The sequence below is a fragment of the Eucalyptus grandis genome, chromosome 6 (genome assembly GCF_016545825.1).
Source record: "Eucalyptus grandis isolate ANBG69807.140 chromosome 6, ASM1654582v1, whole genome shotgun sequence".
Taxonomy (NCBI): domain Eukaryota; kingdom Viridiplantae; phylum Streptophyta; class Magnoliopsida; order Myrtales; family Myrtaceae; genus Eucalyptus; species Eucalyptus grandis.
Window position 1 is genome coordinate 45,470,827 of NC_052617.1, and position 19,631 is coordinate 45,490,457.

Here is a 19,631-nt window from a genome sequence, read left to right on the forward strand (position 1 = left end):
TCGATCAAATGACTTTGGAATTTTACAACAAAAAAAAAAAAAAAAATACAGTTGCAAAGATATCGATATGTATTGATGGTGATGTTTCACGAAGATTTTTGAAATTCTTCTAAAAAAATTTAAAAAAATCTGAGAACGCCTTGGGGTCACTGGACTCCAAATTCCAGTTTTGCACAAACATATTCAATCATCAAATCATGCAATTTCAAACATCCACAAGGCTAATTCTATCACATATAAGCATCGTTTGGCCATTTTCAGCAAAATCCATCAAATGCGATTCTATGCACACAATCAAACTTGGATCAAAGTTGAAAATATCCTAATTGGCATATGTCCAATCTATGATCATCTAACAAAAACTCAAGCCTCTATCAATCCTAATCATGAATCCCTAACATGCATTGATCTAGACATATATTCAGCACTAAAATTGGCCACTATGAAAATATTCTATATGCATTTGGCCATATGCAAAAATGTCTTAACTAAGTTCAATGAACAATGAATATAGTAATCCAGTGAATAATCGAGCAATCCGGCCACCACGATCACTTTGAGGAATCCACTGTTTGGCCATGGAAGCTCGGTAATTAACTGAACCAATAAAGTAAAATCAATGAGATTTTTTGAAGTAACTAAGCTCCAAATGAACGATCAAGGAACGGAAACAAGTTGAAGATGATTCGGTGGAGCTACGGCCACGATGTCATCGAGGACATATCAAGGATTAGCGGTGTGTTGATCAGTTGTCAATAGAATGCTGGCGGATGGCTAGAATACGTAAGGATTCCGATGGAGCAAAGTACCAGCATGGAGCACGGTACTGTGACCGAGAGGAACCTGGCCAACTCCAAGACTATCTAGCAAACTTTCGGTGAGGCACTAGCTATGAGGACGACGGAGATATCTTAAGGAAGATCGATGCACTTGGAGGCCACTTTTTTAAGGCCGGTGATCAGCGGGAGGACAACGTAAATCGATGGAGCTTGGCACGACCGAGAGGAAGAGAGAGAAATTTTGGGAGAGAGAAAGTGAGACACAGAATTTTCATATGAATAATGAGTCCCCCTTGATTTTGGAGCAAAAATTTGCTATATAACCCTTAGTTTGAATTCTAGCCCTTAGATTTTTTGACTGCTCATATTAAATCCTCAATCCTTAGATTTTTTGACGGCTCATATTGAATCCTCAATCCTTAGAAAAACCCCTAATTAGGCTGAATTTTCATCACATAAAATGATGAGTTGTTATTTTGAATGCGCAAGATCAAATAAACAATGGATGGCATTTTTTGTAATTTTTAAAGGGGCAATTTTGTAGTTTTGGCATGTGAAGGGAGTAGATGGCCGGGCTGGTTTTTTTTTTTTTTTTTTTTTTTTTTTTTTTTTTTTTTTTTTTGGGTCATAAGATACGACTTTCATTACTAATTAACAAATTGATAACAAGAGTTTCCAAAATCAAGACGTAAAATCAACCATAGGACATTGGGGGAGAGAGGGTTTAGAGATTCATGTCAGTGGAAGGGAGCTAATTTTGTGGGATTTGGCAACCCAATCTGTAGCTTGGTTCGATTTCCTAGGCTCGTATATGATATTCACATTGTGTAAATGGCCCACAAGAATTCTACAGTATTGTGATCGGATAACACCAGTTTGAAATTTGTGAGAAAAAAATGATTGGGTCAACACTGGTCAAACTGCTTTAACTCAGGCTTGACCAGATTGAACCAGTTCAAAATATGTCCTAATTTTGTGCAACTTAATTCAATTTCATTCTATGGCTTGACTTGTGTGACTATTAGGACCTAATTGTGAATTTTATTAGGCTTTTGACTAAATGAATTAGATCAAATTAGTCAAATTGGATTAGCATGATTTAAATTGAACTGGCTCAATTTATCGCATATGGGTAATGCCAATTTCATGACAATTGGTTCAGTTCACACAAACTAAGCCTCAGTCCAATTGATATGGCTTTTGTGTTCAATTGCTAAAATTGATTTCAATTAAGTCATATTGGCTTAAATCACATGGGATTGATTTCATTGAATTGGCTTGTGGCCCCTTAATTCTCTCAATTGGCTTTTACTTGATAGCAATTATGTCTTGTAAGATTGCTCTCTAACTAATCATAGAATCACAAAGTGTAAAAACATAATATGTCAAAGATTTCCATTTGTCAAAATTGTCTGCATATTCAAAATCAATGAAACCAACAATCGAATGTCCTATTTACAACCTCTATCAAAGACTAAACCCATATCTTAAGTACGTTGAATGTAACAAAAAATTCATTTTACGGCTTGCTAGTGAGCTTTACCTAGATATGCCATATACATGCTCATAACACTAACTGCTTGGGAAATGTATGGACAAGTGCAAATCATAACTTACATAAAATGGCCCTCAAAACTTGAATTTGGAACTGAAGACATCTTATCTTGCTCTTTGTTGGTTTTAGGCAACAAAGAAGCCAAAAGCCTAAAATGAGATGCCAAAGGAATACATATCGGTTTGGCATTTTTTATGTCAAAGCATTCAAGAACTTTATCAATATACCTCTTCTAGAAAATGTATAACTTTCCAACTCGTCTATCTCTATGAATCTCCATACCTAGAATTTCCTTGGCAACTCCAAAATCTTTTGTTTCATAAGCCTTAAACAAAAAGATTACATTTGATTTTGTCACTAAACCACAAACAAGAAATTTAAACATCTTACAAAAACATTCCATTTCTGAAATTAATAGTCTTATAAAAATAAAGAAAATCAACTCAAAAATATTCAAAAGATTACTCCATCTTATCTAATGCATTTTGGAAAAGAAATAAACATATTGTACAATTACCATATGAACATGACTTTTCTGGAAAAAAAAATTCCTACTAAAGTTAGATCTATTCAAATGAATCAAGAAGTCTTACAACTTTGCCACACAGAAATCCAAAATCTTTTGGATAAAAAAACTTGAAAATGTCAATTACTACGAAGCTGTTTTGGTTTCTATGTCGATAAAAATGTAGGTATCCCACGATTAGTATTACAAACCTCTCAACAAAGCATTAAAATAAATAAGGTATCAAATTCCTAATAAAAAGATTTATTAAATAGATTACACAAATCAAACATATTTTCAAAATGTAACGTGGATTCTAAAAAGAACAAATATGTAAGAAGGACAAGTATAAAACAGCTTTTATAGTCCTGTAAGGCCAATATGAATGGAACGTTATCCTTTCACAATATTTTTATTAAAACCAATTTCAAACCACTCACAAATACTAAAAAGTAGTATATACTTTATTCGGACTTTTATTCAACGAAAATGTTATTTCATAACTGATAATATATATAATTTATATTACTTTCAAAATATGAGTTTACAAAGTAGAAGAGGAGATAACACTACTCACTTAAAAATACCCAAAACTAAACAACGTAGCTATTTGAGCTAACGATTTCATAATCCTATCAATTAAACGAGAATAGGTGTCAAAATCAAGTAAAACACTACTTTAAATAACAACTCGACTAAAGTATGCTTAATTGCTAACAAAATGGCTCCTATGTGTCAACAAATTGCTGACCCATAGCGATTATTCAAAGATAATTATAATGTTGAGCTCAACTCGTTAAACTCGACTAAACCGTCACTCCAAATCAACTACCATCAAATCCCAAGACTCCACAATGCCCTAATCCATGATTTTCATGAAATTTCAAAAATTAACCACTCTAAAATCGAACATCACAGTTTAAATTTCACATAATTTTGCCCTAATTCTAAAAATTACTCCGATTTGATGAACAAATGGGGTAAACCCTTACTGAATGTTGCGAAACGATGTAAATTTGGTTTGGCGAGGTCTTTGTGGCGTATACTCCTTCCCTTAATTCTTTTGTCGTTATCTTCTTCTTTTCCTCTCTATTTGCAAGCACTTTCTTTTCCTTCTTCTCCTTTGGTCCCTCGGTCGTCTCTTTGCTTTAAATAAAGTGGTCTTCTTTTTCTTTTTCTGTTTTTTATTAGCCACTTCAATTGAACAAGTTAACAAACCCAAATGTTAGAGTTACATGGAAGGACCAGATTAGAGGTGCGCTCGTTTCCACATTGCAAATCTATAAAAAGGGATTTTCTAGGATGATTATGTTTCGACGGTTCAAAGCCATTCTTCTCAGACAATATGCAGCTACAGAATTCGATCCTGACTTAACTAGAACAGGAAACGAAATTTATTGCAATTATGAACATCCTAGACCGAAAACAGGAGAAGGTACTAAAAAGAACATTTATATACAATCAAAGCTTACTGCTGAACATGTGCTTCATCAGAATAAAAATTGAGCATAGAATGCAGATTTCCAGAACTACATTCCAATTCTTCAATCAAGAGATTACATTAACATCTATCTACGCTGTCACAGAAGTCTCAACTGCGACCGCGCCAGAGTAACTGACTTCTGACTTCAAATCATCTTCCCATAGTTCAGGCAGCGCTTCCCTCAGGTTGTGGATGCTTTCCAATGCATAGTCTGCGCCTTTACACCGTTGAGATTTTCCAACCTGCACATGTTTTATAATCTTCTTCAGTTTCAGTAGAGTGAAGATTTCGGTATAGGACTTCAGTTTTGACTCACCAGCACGGTGTGAAGTCCTACTCTTTTCCCTGCCTGTATGTTGCGAACGCTATCATCAAAGAATATCTGAGACACGAGCAAGAGAAATATTACTCAATATTATGACATAAGAGCGGGTCAGCCGCAAAAATGGCTGTCAAAAATAATCTCACCGTTCTGTGAGGATTGATGTTCGCAATCCTAAGTGCTTGCTCTATGGCTTCCTCAGATGGTTTACATACAATTGGCGTCTTTGGTAATCCCAAACCCAGGTCGGGTCCTGAGAAATGCCCGATGATGTCAAAAATCTTTGAACTCCCACCGTAACCAGTGCTAGGTGATTCCACAAACTCAGCGTTGTCCTCATTGCCAGATGCAACACTGCCGCAAATAGTATTTAACGTCTCAAAGCAAATGATCCCTTCAAAGCAGTCTTCTAGACCGAGCCTGCTCAAGACTTTCGCAGCATGGATCTTATCAGCATTCGTGAATATCTGGCCAATTCACAGAATGATGTCAGATGGGTTTCAAGGGTACTCATGAATAACTGTGTCATTAGGCTGGGATATATAGATGGCGAGGCACATACAATTTTGCGGTAAGGCAGGCTGAGCAAGAGACTCCTAAGGACCGGGTCTGGTTTCAAGCTTTCATAGGGCAATCTTCCGTGGACGAAACTGTAGACCCCATGATGCTTTTAGCCACATTCATGTTATCAATAACATAGAAAAAAATTCATCTAGTCAACGCAGATTTTAATCAAGGGTGGTTTCACTTTGTCTTACCTATGGTACTGGTCATAATCAAAGTCATAGCCGATCCCCTGCTCAGGAAAAGGCGAAAAGCAAAAGAAACTGATCAATATAATCCACGAACTAACCATGCGCCCTTAAAAAACTTTCGAAGAATGGCGAGTAACTAGAAAGGGCAGTGACCAGAATCATACCCTGAGACCTGCCATTGTTGTCCCATAATTTTTGTACAGCAGGTTGCACAGAGCATCCAATTTGCTCTCATCTATGCCAAGCTTTTCAACCATATAATCTACAGAAAGATAAAAAATAAAATAAAATAAGAGGTTCCACATCATAAATTGCACTAAAAAATTGATCTCCTCCTCAGCACACAAGTACAGTTCAAACAGAAGACAGAGAGCCGAGGCAAGGCATGGCGAATTCACCTTGAATATTCTTAAGGCATTCTTTGGCAATGCCAGAGCTGATTGGATAAAGGGTGTCATCTAAATCTGCAAAATGCATTTCAAGGACAGAACTTTCTCATCAATCCTTCCATTCTGAGCTGAAAAGTGCAAAGATTTGAGGACACATAAATACGAAAGAGATCCAAAAACATGGAGCAGGAGGTTCAGATTACCAAAGAGAAGGCAGTCATATTTGGGACTCTGAGATGCGCAAAACAGGTCCTGGAACTCCATCTCCGTCACAGAACCTTGACAAGAAAACGAAGAGGCGTGAGTACTACGTTCCATTGAACTCGCAAGTTCCCCAAGGTTATCTGAAAGTTCAGCCTGAGTTTTAAAGTGAGGAACTTCATGGCTGTTATGAAGCCAAGAGTCATTGCTGAGATGACAGCAAGAGAAAGGAAACAGTTAAAGAAGATGAGTGGCCATTAACAGATGGATGGCTTGGTTTTGTCGAGAAAACAAGCCATGAACAACCAGCACCGCCAACACCACCACCACCGTGTGGTGGAGGTAAGAGAACAATTGGACCACTGGATTTTCCATCGACTGAACAAGTGGTCCATCCACCTCAGTTAGGCGCGTGACTAGGAAAATTGGTGTCGATCTTAAAAATAGCATTGATAAGAGAATATGGGAGCTTGTCGGCCACGGGAAAAGGTGTGATGAAATCCAGAAGACAAACGAGCATGACGAAATGACGTCGGATGAAGCCAACAGGAAGAAATAATGTCATTTTCACAAATTTGTATCTTCTAATTGCGTTGCATTTCAATTTTCAAACGTAATGTGTATGGATGACTCCAATCTTGACAACAATGAACCACTTAAACCGTCCATTCGGGAGAGTTGATTGAGATGGAGTCTCAATCATAGAAAAGACGCCCTTTAGAGCGTATGCTGCAGAAATTGCTTCCAGCAAGAAGTCCCAACTCCACAACTTTGTCTAACGAAATACAGACTCGAACAGAAGAACCAAATCGAGCTTCATCTAAAGAAACTTAACGTACCAGTTGAAGATGAGCAATGCAGGTATTACAAGAAAGAGACAGAAGAGAGAGCGAGAGAGAGAGAGAGATGAACGAAGGAGGGTGAATGCGAAAGAGCAGAGAGAAGCAAGAGAGAGCGGGGGGAGGAAGAAGGGGAGGCAGAGAAGGAGTATATATAGGCTGGAAAGCAAAGGGCCTCTTGGTTCATTGTCACGAGTCGCTTTCGTATGAAATAATCTATGGTTTTGGCTTGTCCACGTTCAGTTGATCAAATAATTAACTAATAGCGAAAACGAAGTTGACAAGAAACCATACTTTACGTGCCTGGCCCAAATATAAAAAGCTCGAAAAAGAAATTGGGGAAGAACCCATCAAGATTGGCATTAGAAAGTCGAACAAGAAAACCATAAGGAGTACAACTTTTCGGACTCTTTCTGGCTCGTGAACTCAATTCCACGACAGAATATTTAGTCCTTGGAGTTGGATCCGCTTGTTTATTTCCTTTTTTATAGAGAAGGGGGTCTTTTTTAAATAAATTAATTTCGAGACAATAAATATATTCTTAATTTTGTAGGTCATATATATAAGATTGGATGTTATATGCGCATTTTATTCACATATAATGGCCTTTTCATCACTGTGAGGTCAATTCCATAAATTGGACTTTAAACATTCGTTTAATCAACTTATTCACTCATTGTGCAGTCCAGTGCATAGACCAGAATCTCGTGGCATAATTTCCAAAACGATTCGCAATTATGTGCAGATCATGAAGTCGGAAGTGGGTCCTCTCCGTATAATCTTTTGTAAAACAAAAAATCTTTACATGGTTTTGGATTCAAACAGAACTTTCAATATGAATATAGATCACAATACACGCTAATGTATGTCAATTTCAATAATAGAGTACAATGTTTGATTACGATATTGAATCGGAAAAGCCCTTTGATTCTTTCTTCTGCGGGACTTGATCTTCAAGGGTTTGATGGCTTAATATCAAATCAGATATCACGAATAATCAAATCCACTTCACGAACTTGGCCTGGTGGCTGATCCTCAAGTCGAAGACGATCTGAGTGTCGACGACCCTAGTCCAATAGAGCTTCTCGTTCTTAAAAAGGTATCGTTCTTGAAGAAATAAAAGTTTTACAAACTAAAATGATTTTTTTTTCTCTATTCGCAAGGGATGTCGATATAAATGAGAAGCCTTCTATTTATTAAAGAGTGGGAGATGAGCCTTTTATCCTTATACTTCAACGGAACTTAAGGTTTTCCATCTGTAACTTGAAATTTAAATAAATATCTAATGTATTTTAATAGCGACCAAATAAATGTTGATTCAATTTATTTAAATGATTAATTATGGAATGAGAAGCTCTCATCTGATTTTTTTTTTTTTCTGTAGAGAATGATGACATTTTCAGAAGGATGAAGTACTTGCTCATACACAAAGAATAGTTAATCCTCATTCCACTCAATTATTGGTACCAAGTACTAATAAAAAAAAATTGAATGGTCCCCATTCTTCCTCTCCCTCCCTTGTGGTCTTCCAACGTGTTCTTGATGGCAAGTAACCGGATGGACTCTTCCTGACTTGGTTGCTTTCGGCACAAAAGAATTATTGAGCGTTTTCCTTGCTCATAAAATGACAAATTGCTAATAGACTTGCTCCTCTTTTTTTGGGTAAATCTAATTGCTTATTTTTCATAATCGAACGGAGATTAGCAATTTAGCTCCTCATCGCAAAATAAGTACCTGATAACTTGTTAGCTCGAAAATCAAGAATTTTGTGGTAACACGTGATTCATTCTGGTTTTCCTCGTGGTGTGGATATCAAACGTGGTTTATTTTTTAATTATAGGAGTCGTGAATGAATAAAGCAAGGGAAAGCATTGAAGTTCAACTTAGACCGCCAAAGTAATGCGATTGACCGGTTGATAAAAGAATTATTCTTTTGGGGGGTTATTCGTTGTCATCGAGGAAGATGCCAGGATATGGAATTGAAGTTAGATGCCAGATCGTGAGGCCACATGCGAAGGCACAGACGTGGAGAAGTGGTCAATTACCACCAGCTGACATAAAAGTGTCGAGGCTGGAGTAAATATACTCGTAATTCGAATGGAGCACGCCTTTGATTCATTGTCCGCTTTGCTTTATTTAAAGGAAAGAGGAGTATGGAAGCAAAGGCTGAGATCTTTTGGGAAGGCACTGGTCAAGTTTGGTTGGGATGCTTTGGATCATAGCTGTAAAGCATGGCCAGGGTGAAAGATCTCGGAAGGTTGGTTCGAGGGCATCTTCCTCCTTTGGAAAAGATGGGTGTGAATGATCCGAATTTTGGATCTCCGAATAAGAGCAGACGGAAATAATATATATATGGGCTTTGTATTGTATGATAATCAACCAATTAGATTTTAGGATTCCGATTCATCTATGATGACGGATGAGCACGGTTCGATATGGATTGAAATGGAATGCCAAAATATTATGAACATACTTGAAATGGGGTCCAGACACGGAATGAAATGAGTTGTACCTAGATTTTGGGAACCAAACAAGATTGCGTTCCTTTTTATTTTATTTTTTCCTTTTTTGGTCGCTAGTTTCAAGCTCAATTTCTTACGAAGAAAAAAATACATTGAAGTTCATGTCTGTATATATCTGAGATAAATTGCAATTATATGTTGGCGCAGAATTGAGGTCTTGGATATTCTTACTCTATATATATGTAAAGGCTTTTCTTTTTCATTTCTTTTGGACAATTAAAAGGCAAGTCCTAAATCTTATTGCAACAATACACTTGAGTTCTAAAAGCATTCATTTTGTGCATCTTAGTCTGGTATTTGTAAGTTCAACGTATTTGAGTTCATCCATTAATTCCGTCCTATATAAGTGGATTAAAAAGGCTATGGCTTGTTTTTTTCTTTTTCAACCTTATTTAGCCCTGAATACAAGGTAATCGTGTGGATTTTCTGTCCACTAAAACCTAATGGAGCTGACGAAAAGTAAAGTGGGCAATTATGACAAGTTTTGCATGACTTAAATGCACAAGATGCTAGTGCATTGTTGTGACAAGTAAAGGGAATCCCGCTGTAATTGTCCCATTTCACGGTGTGTGCCACTTTTCCTAGTTTTGAAGGATTGAAAGAATGTGCTAGAACTTTTGTTATATCAAATCTACATAGAATTGATTAAGAAACCACTATAAACATATTAATTTCGTTTGACAGATGTGAAAAACGATGATTTCAAATTGCATTTGTCATGTCTTAATGAAGGTTAGATCTAGATAGGCCCTTAAAAGGCTTAAAGGGAAGAAATAGATGAGAGATCTGTGAGGTGGGAGATCTTGCAATGTTACTCCGTGTTCCCACTCACCTAAAAAGAAAAGTTCAGGTGGGAACTAAGGAGCTTTTTTAGTGGGGAAGGTAGATTTCGTCGTTAGTGATTTTTTTTTTCTTTGCTACACGTCAGTATGATTTAACATGGTATTCTCTTAGGTCTTTCTTTATGAGTATTGACAATTCTATTTTGTAATATTTTCCTTCCTGCTATGTTCCTTGCAAGAAAATGTGGTTTTCTATTGATATTATGTATCCGTCTTCGTAAGTAATGTAATCTATGTTGTTTAGGTAGAATTTTCCTTTCTGTAAAAAAGAATTATTTAAATAAGATGAAGTCAACATTGACTGAATATTGATTGAAAAAGTTCTAGTTGAAAAAGAATTTTCTTTAATCATTAGACATCAAAGAAAAAACCTTGCAAGTCGGCAAAATATATAGATTCACATAGAAAATTTTTAAAATAAACTTTGAACTTTATAATTCTTTAAGCTTATTGATAACTACCATGCACTATTCTCTATGTCAGTTCATTAAAATCTAGTGTAGAAAAAATTGGAAAAATTGCTAATTCAATTCTAAATTTATTATATGGATATCAGATTTCTCTCAAAACTTTTCAATTCTACTTATGTAGCTCTAAATTTTTGTGTAAAATTTCAATGTAATCTTTCCAATTAATTACTAGTAGAAATGGTTGACATGACAGTCCACGTAACTATCTAGGTCAGATCACTGCTCGTGTCATAGAGGACGACCGGCGATAGTTAGACACATTGTCAGCAATTTCAAGTTAAAATTGGCCAAAATGATTATTTTGAATTTTTATAAATGGGGTTAGAACTTCATTGGCAAAATTGAAAATTTTAATATTAAATCAACATTTGAATGATAGGTTTAATATTGATTTAGGAATTACCTGAAAAAAGAAAAAGAAAAAGTTGACTCCCTATTTCTTCAATGACTTACACCCCCCTCAATTCGAAACCCTGCTACTCGATCACTAAACTGAGTGATCCTTCGACCAAAAAAAAAAAAAAAACTGATTGATCCGAGTAACTGTAATCTATTTTTGATCATAGACATAGGCAGACTTGGCTGAGGCATGTGAATCCCTTTATCCAGTTATTTCTCATAATTGTCCGCCATTCCATGATTTAATGCAATAAACTTGGACACGTGTTATGATCTCAGCCGTGGCTTTGAGCTAAACAATCATAGTAAATAGTAATGCCTTATTATCCTCTAATTTCTAGCTCCAAATGATGTCTTGATCATTTTCAGTTATTTGTAATTGGCCTCATTTTCAGCATTAGAACAAGTTAGAATTGCTTCTCATGACCCATTATGTTAAATTATGATGTCCCTTCTATAACGTATTAGACTCCATTTTTGTTTCCCAACTTAGTCTACGTTTTTTTTGTGTGTGCAATCGAATTACCAAACTCGTTGGAAGATCTGACTTTGACTGCGGAAGATTAATCATATTTGTCGTACATTATATTTGTCGTAGAACTCTAAGCTAGAGGATTTTTTTAAGAGTATTTGTGTACCTAATTATGACCTCATGGAGCACGTAACTGCATAGAAAAGTCTCTGCTCAATCGACACCAAAAATAATGTTTCAATTGATTCCTTGCTTCTTTACCAAGACTTGCTCAAGAGTATGACATAATTTTGGAAGGAGACTCATTTGTTAAGCTTAGATGATCTCTGTTGTATCGATGTCATGATTACCAATTACAATTGCTTGTGTTGAAGAAGTCTCCTGATTAATGTTATATAGTTGTCATAGAAAGATGAAAATTATTATTATTATTATTATTATTGTCAACGTGTCCATTTCCTATGTATGCGTGCGCGTATATTAAAGAAAAAATAAGAGTTAAACTATAGATAGGCACATAAATACAACGACTTTGGGGTAATTGAATATTGTCTCTTCTGGAGGACAGCAAGATGGGTTAGTCATAAGGGCCCTTGAAACGCGGCAGGTTCCTATGATGGTTTTCAACGTGCTTGGTTGGTTGGCAGACGATGCTTGCACGACCATAATACGATGGGTCCATTCGTTTAATTTATACATTTAAATAGGGTTAATGCTACAAAAATTATGAATTTTTGCGTACTCCAATAAAAGATTACCTCCAATTTATAAGTTTACATTTGCTCCATTACTACTCTTTTGAAAATCATGATGTGGAACGTGTGATTTGAGGTGGAGACATTCAAAATGGCGATTTGAGTACATGTGAGAATCCTTGGTGTGACAATATTTCCTCGCCTTGTACCGTGAGGACTATAAAATACAGTTATAAAAGTTTATATGATCGTACCTAATAGTAGAAAACTAATTTCGTGCTAATTATTAAAATATGAATAGTCTTCAATATAATGATTAGTTATGATACTATCAAGATAACATAATTATCTTCACCGAAATTGTTTAGTTATTATTTGATATTTCATTTGTCAGTCATATAATATATGACTATGTCAATATTATTATAATTGTTGTTATCACTGTAGAAATAATTAAAAATAAATTTAGTTGTAAGTTACGTAATTAAAATTAATAATCTAACATCGGAAGAATGAGTGGGAGAAAAGACACGGGATATTTTGGGAATAGCCATTACATCTAGGTTGCAATAACTATTTCAATTAGGAGGCATATAATGGTTATTACAAATTTGGTTGTTATATGGATTGCGCTATAATAACTATTACTTTAAATAAAAACTCTAACTAACAGTCAACCTGTAATAGATCTGTAACATAATAGTTATTATTGCTACCAAACATGCTGTTAGGACAATCTACCTAGCTGTCCATGGGACACGAGCTAAAGATGGGAATTGGTCATCTCCTATTGAGACAAGGTACATTGACTTCGTTTATTTTGGATGGAAGTCTCTAATTTTTTAATAGCGTGATCTTTTTGTTATGTCTTTATAGCCGAAAAACAGGACCTTGGACCAAAAGTTTCGCAATTTCACTTCTATCTTAGAGACTCCAATTTGATCACCTATCCAAACTAACTATCAATGCATTAACTTTTGCGCAATCTATTAAGAATTTTGTAAGATCCAATTCATATATCAAATAATGCATTGAGAAAAAATTTGAAATCGAAAATGGTGGAATTGAGTTAAATGAAAATGGTTAAAGTAATTCATCATTTGAGGAAGATATTTTAGATCGTAAGAAGAGACAAAAATTAGCTTTGAAGTATAATCTGCAACATTAGTTTTTTCGTCTTCATCACCAAACAGTTGAACTTAAGAAAGTGACAACTTATATAAAGACTAACCAAGCTTAAACATGCAAGATTGAGTGGAGAGGAGCCCAAGCTTATTGAAAATGCAGTTGAGTTGAGCTCAAGCTTTGAAAAAACATATCCCTACAAGCTCAAGCATAGTGTGCCATCTAAGCCACGAGTGCCTGAGTCAACTCAAGCTTGATATTGAACCCTATGGACTTTATCGCACCCTTCGAGCTCAAGCAGAGTGTTGGATCCAGTCCATGCATAATCGAGTCGAGTCGACCCGAGCTTGATGCTAAATTGTGTGGAGGGGGACTCCATTTAAGCCCTTTTCTCGAGCATGGAAGTCCAATTAATCTCCTTTACTTTGAGCAGGCAGCCTCATGATCATCACAATTCAAGAAGACAAAAACTTAATTTATGTGAACACTGGCGGTGCTATGCGAGAAGAGATCGCTACTGAAAATCTAATTGGTCCAGCTAAGGGTCAGCCAATAAACCATGCTTACAACCCCCGTTAAACAATCGATGATCTTGAGTGTCTACGAAGTACACCGTCGATTTAAGATCTCTTTCCAGCCGCAAACTACAAATGTTCCAGCCCAAGACCTGACCAATCGAGCCCTCAGTTTTGTGCTCCCACCATTAGTCAATCAATAATTATGTGTCGGAAAGAATAATTGAGAGGGTGGGAAGAATCAAATGAACGAGACACCCCAAATGGTTGGCGATGAACCAGTACGTACGCCCTTTGATGGGGACTATCCTCGTCGTCCTTTCGCTTTACAACCAGGAGCCCATTGATAGTTAGGACCCCCTGCACATTTTCTGGCTAAAAGGCAAATTATTATATGGGGAAGGCCCTTGGCTCGAGGGCGAAAGCGATCGTCCAGCTATACACTCATTCGAATTCCGACACGTGTCTATTGAAGAATCCGATTAAAAAATAAGGACATGGATATTTGGGTCACGGATGATTGAATAAGTGGATGTGTGGATGAAAACTTCAACAGAAAAATCTTTCGAGAGTTAGATGGTCCCGTAACTTTCCAGCGTAACCCTAATTATTCAATTGCTAGTTGTCTCGTGTAAGAATCTTTCGAAAATATAATGGTCCCGCAACTTTCCAGTGTAACTCGAATTATTCGATTGCTAGTTTTTCATCTTTAATTAGAGATATCATATTTAAGAGGGCAATCAAATTTCTTCTGAACTTGATCGACGCCATCCTTTAGGCGGCATCTGCTCATCTACTTCAAAATTTTCTATTGATGTCCATTTGTTTCGAAAGTGACAGATAGAGACCCAACAACAGTTAGCTTGCTTTTATTTATTTATTTATTTATTTTTCTTGTTTCTAAAAACTAGCATTTATTAAATATGTGGTGTCCAACTTTAGACAAATAGAAATCCCCGAAGATGGCTGGAAATATGGGTGGGCTTAGCCCAATAGGAATCCAAAATTTGGATTATTGGATCACTGACAATCGCCAGTCCGACGGTCAACCGTTGTGCCAAAAAGAAAATTATAGTCCGTGACCCAATGGCCATTGATCGGTAACTGTTGGAAAACCCCACCCTCCTGGCCCAAACGACTTGCCAAAAAAGATTTGCCCTTTATAAATTAGCCCCCTCCTCTCGTTTATCACCATTCCTTAATAGTTACTCACATATTACTCCCTAACACTTTTGCTCACTAAAACTATTTGTCAATTTCGTCTATTTTCTCTTATAACAATCTAATCGCATTTTAAAAAAAAAACATGGAAAGCAATAACAACTATTGTTTCTTATTATTACAACTCGATCCGGACTTTACCATGCAATTTTCATAGGACTCGTTCATTGAGTTTCACGACAATAATATACACATGTCGGCTCTGCCCTCGCAACAAGCCGGATTCCATGACGACGAGACACAACGACTCAACGATAGGAAGGAATTGCTGGGTGACTGCTGGAAGCTAGTTTTGACAAGACACTTCCGCAGATGAAACCCTTACCACTGGAGAAAGGCCCCAAGCAGCTGCACAACTAGCTTGGCAGATAAGTATGTTCGAAGTCCAGAGGATATTCCAGCCCTAGATCGAGGCCAATTGTCAAGAAGGCCATTTTGCACAGTATGTGATGCCAAATTCTTGTAATATTACAAGAACATTCCACCTATTTTGGTGTCCTCTGTCTTGGATCAGAGGTTCAAGTTGGAGGGGCTCGAAACACTTATTGTTCCATTTTACGAAAATTTGTATGCTGCCAATTGATTTGATATAATTATGTTCTTCCCCATTGGCGGAGATGGAGCCCTTATTGAGTGGTTGCCTAGAAAATTTGTACGGCTTTTGCTTCGTTAGAAGAAAAGCACCCTGCAACCTTTCGCTAGCTCTTCATCTTCATCTACTGATGAGTTGGAGATGTGCTTGACAACAAACTACTGTAAGTACATGGAAAGAGTTGATGAATACAATGCTGACTTCATGAATTGGTGGAAGAGGAGAGACGCCAGTTTTCCCAATCTTTCACCATGACTTATTTATTCCATTGGCGTTTATGGTACTATGGGAGTCCGTGTTTACTACTAGCCAACGAACATTAAAGACGATAGGAGCGACTTGGCAACAAAAAATACGTAAGTAACTGTTTGTGAGCATGATTGGTTATCTCAAGAATTGACTCCAATCAAACACGCCTAACATGAACAAGAGGACAATGATGAGGGACACATTTGAATTATGGTGAGGGACACATTTCGAAAACATTAAATTTATTAAACATTTACTTGGGTGAAATTTGTATGTTACAATTATTAGGGCATTAATGAGTGCATTTTTTTTCTCAAACTACATAATACTTGTTTAAATGAATAACACTCGACATTTTCCTCAATCAACTTTTCAAATATTTGAAAATGAAAATTAATAATATTTTCAAATATATTCTTTCATTAAAAAAAGTTCAATTTTCAAGAAAAATATCGAAATAGGTCAACTATGCTCGACTCAGCATGGCCTAGTGGCCAGCCTACTTGAACTTGGATTTAATGGATTGAATCAATCATAAACTATTGATTTTGTGACACACATTACGAGCGAGTAGTTGTCATCGTAGCCAATCTAAAATTAATAAGAAAAGGTGCACTTGATAGTTTGATTTCAATCCGAATGAGATGAAAAGTATCCTATGTGGCCTTGGTGATGTATTTTCGAAAATTCAAAGTTGAATAAGTCCAAATAAAAAGAGTTTAAATAATTCTTTCGCTAGGATTGAGATAGACCCAAATAGGTAGGAATTTTTTTTGAAAAAAATCACGATGTGGCTCCAAGAGTGGCACCAACCCCTCGTGTTCTATTAGAACCTTGCGGTACTTGCAGCACTCCACGAGTGACCACTATAGCAATGGCCGTCGTCGTCCTCTCTCTCTCTCTCTTACTGATATCCTCTCTTTTCTGCCTTATTAAGTAGTTTAATTGATCTTTTTTATTTGTTTAATCATATCTGAATATACCAAAAACTTTGTAGAGTTAGATATGTTCATATCTGCAATCTCTTATCCTATCTTATTTTTGACCCGGGCAACCAAAAGCAGTCCAAGAGTCTCAGCTCCTAGAGATCCACTTCCTTCAAGATACGAGAGGCCTTGAGTTCGATTCCTAACTTCGAATAGACAATGGTCGAGGAGACCAACAAAATCAAAACCTATCATCACTTCATTTGGGCTTAACAGGTTATCCAATCTTAAAGGCAAAACAAATTAACAATCCATTTTGTGGATCGAAGAGAAACACCCCATCGATGATAATATAGCCCTAATAGGCCCACTGAACATAGCCTTGGAGTCGATCATGAACAGCCCGAGTCTTGCATTTGATAGGCATTTTGCCTGAGTAGGTCCACAACTCAAGAAGATAGTAAGCTCCAATGCACATATCAGCGCCCACATTAGGACTTCTCTCTACTTTGTTTAGGCCTAAATTAGAGCGATCCGCTTGTCAAAACGACTCAAATGCACGATAAAATTGAATAACAATACACAAGCTGGAATTTATATAATATAACTATCGCTTATTACAGCTATATATAGATAAACCGGGTACGTTCCTGTTACAATGCAAAGAAACCTTAGAAACATTGCCTAATTATTCACCTTTTAAACTATATATGACTTTACGTATGTGCACACATGTTCACTTGATGCATGAGCCGAGGCCTATGCCATAATATGGCGGTGCATAGCTCGGGGAGCATGACTGATAAGAAGGCGAATTCGGGGGCGAAAGGTGGTTGTACGACGATGAAGAGGAAGACGACGAATGGTCCGAGACATTTTTCATTGTTGGGTTCCTAATCATGAAAGGCACCACGTCTTCGAGAAGCCCGAGCCCTTGGTGGCCCATTGCTTCTTGGGTCAGGCCCAGAGGACAGCCTTCCATCGCAGTTTGGGCCAGCCCAGTCTTGAAGGCGTCGGTGCTTCCTTCCGCTTCCAGGACTTCATTGGGCTTGTCCTGGGCTTGGTCATCGGTCGACAAAGCGGCCTTCTTGGGCTTCTTGACCGGGGGGTCCAGTTGGTGGACGGGGCCAAGGGGGAAGTAAGGGTAAGCGAAGTGGAGGTGGAGACCTTCATAGGTGACGATGAGTGTGTCCGGGTCGTCGCCGGATCGCTCCACCTGCTTCTTGGCGTTGCACCTTGGGTTTGTGCACTTGTAGTAGCTCCTGTTTCATACAAACATTGAGTAAACATATTAAGCTCTCAAGTAAGGGTAGTATTTTCTACCATGACATTGAAGAATTAGATGTTATCGAACGGCTGAAATTCGAAGCATAATTTGTATTTCTCTCGAGTCTTCAACTTATAAATCGAACGATTTGGGAATTTCAAGCTACGTGTTGAAGACAGAAAAGCTAAGACTGTTAGCTAATAGTGTGGTTTGAAAAGAAGAAGACACGGTAGTTACCTCGGATTGGCACTGTTCTTGATAGACTTTTGGCCGTATTTCCTCCATTTGTATCCGTCATCGGTCGTCCCATTTCCACAGCTCTTTATCTTAAGCGTATACTTGTGGTCAATCTTGTCGAGCCCCCTCTGGAACGACGAAGTTTGAGACCTGAGCCACGAGAAGAACACGCCATGAACAGCTAATCATACAAAACTGTAATAGCAGTCGTAATTCACCCAATACTACACATTTAGGCCGAAAAATCAGAAATAAACCTGGCTGGTGAATAATCTTGCGGTGGTTGAATATCCATTGGGTGGGCGCTCAAGAACAAGGCGCTCTCGATGTCCTGGATCGTGGGGCCTGAATAGACATTGGACATGAGCCGCTTGATGGCGGCCTCTTGATTGGACGTCTCCGTCGATGGGTCCATCGTCATGAAGAGAGGAGATTCGTTGTTGAGAAGCTCCCTCACAAGCTCTTCTTCGTCACCAAAACCATTGTCTTCCTCCATCATATCTTCAAGCTCTTCACGCAAAATATTAGGTAACTTCAAGTTGAGAGAGAGAGAGGGGGGGGGAGAGAGATGGAGTTCAGAAGTGAGAGCGAGGAGATGATGAGAGAAGCTTAAGAAAAGGGATGTTGTGGAGCAGATGAAGAGAAGAGGAAGTTGTTGTGACGTCTACGTGTTCATCTTGGCCTCAACTATAGTCATATATCATATGTAACATACATATTGACTTTTTGAAGCGAAAGGCAGACATGAGAGTTTCTCTTGTACGTACTCGAAATTGACTTCTTCGAGAATTCCACGCCTGTCAACTGCTCTGCACTGTCGATTGGCCTTCGCGGTGGGTCAATCTAAGAAAGCATCTCTTCATACATGGGACTGTTGAGGATAGTGAACTAGGTAACTTTAATTATTATAACCATGCAATGAACACCTCTAGCTTTTTTTCGCACACGATGACTCAAATCCGGATCGATAATTAACAAGTCCCTTTCTTCCATCACGTCTGCATGAGTGTACAAGAAGCTATATTCGAAAATTCATGCACTACTTCAAGTATAGTGATCAAGCCTACCTAATTCAGATTTGTTGAGAAGACCAAAGATAGCCGGTACTAATTACTCATATTGATGAGTGCAATTTGTAGAGCACTTCCTACGAAAATTGATAGCTTTTATTCTCCATTAGGGATTTTTATCGTGTGAACACATCAACGGACAATCATTCCAATAATAAGATCTTTCTTATTAAGAACTATAAAAGCCGTGTGTGTAATGTT

At 37.4% G+C, this 19,631-nt stretch overlaps 2 protein-coding genes across 3 annotated transcripts; both read right to left on the minus strand.

The window, feature by feature from the left end:
• Positions 1–4,191: 4,191 nt before the first annotated feature.
• LOC104426459 (uncharacterized protein C24B11.05) lies at positions 4,192–6,968 on the minus strand. 2 transcript variants are annotated; one of them, XM_010039522.3, is made up of 9 exons: positions 6,829–6,968; positions 5,992–6,066; positions 5,798–5,863; positions 5,564–5,661; positions 5,403–5,440; positions 5,207–5,294; positions 4,791–5,111; positions 4,639–4,704; positions 4,192–4,564 (listed from the first exon to the last, which is right to left on the minus strand). In XM_010039522.3, exons 2-9 carry the CDS (start codon positions 6,050–6,052, stop codon positions 4,412–4,414), a joined length of 891 nt encoding a protein of 296 aa, XP_010037824.2. In that variant the 5' UTR covers positions 6,053–6,066; positions 6,829–6,968; the 3' UTR covers positions 4,192–4,411. The 2 variants fall into 2 exon arrangements, with proteins under 2 accessions (XP_010037824.2, XP_018721452.2); XM_018865907.2 differs by lacking the exon at positions 6,829–6,968 and having other exon boundaries at positions 5,992–6,791.
• Positions 6,969–17,449: 10,481 nt separating this feature from the next.
• LOC104426457 (probable WRKY transcription factor 49) lies at positions 17,450–18,930 on the minus strand. Its single transcript, XM_010039521.3, has 3 exons — positions 18,618–18,930; positions 18,361–18,510; positions 17,450–18,118 (listed from the first exon to the last, which is right to left on the minus strand). The coding sequence occupies exons 1-3, from the start codon at positions 18,857–18,859 to the stop codon at positions 17,593–17,595; spliced, it is 918 nt and encodes a 305-aa protein (XP_010037823.1). The 5' UTR covers positions 18,860–18,930; the 3' UTR covers positions 17,450–17,592.
• Positions 18,931–19,631: the final 701 nt, after the last annotated feature.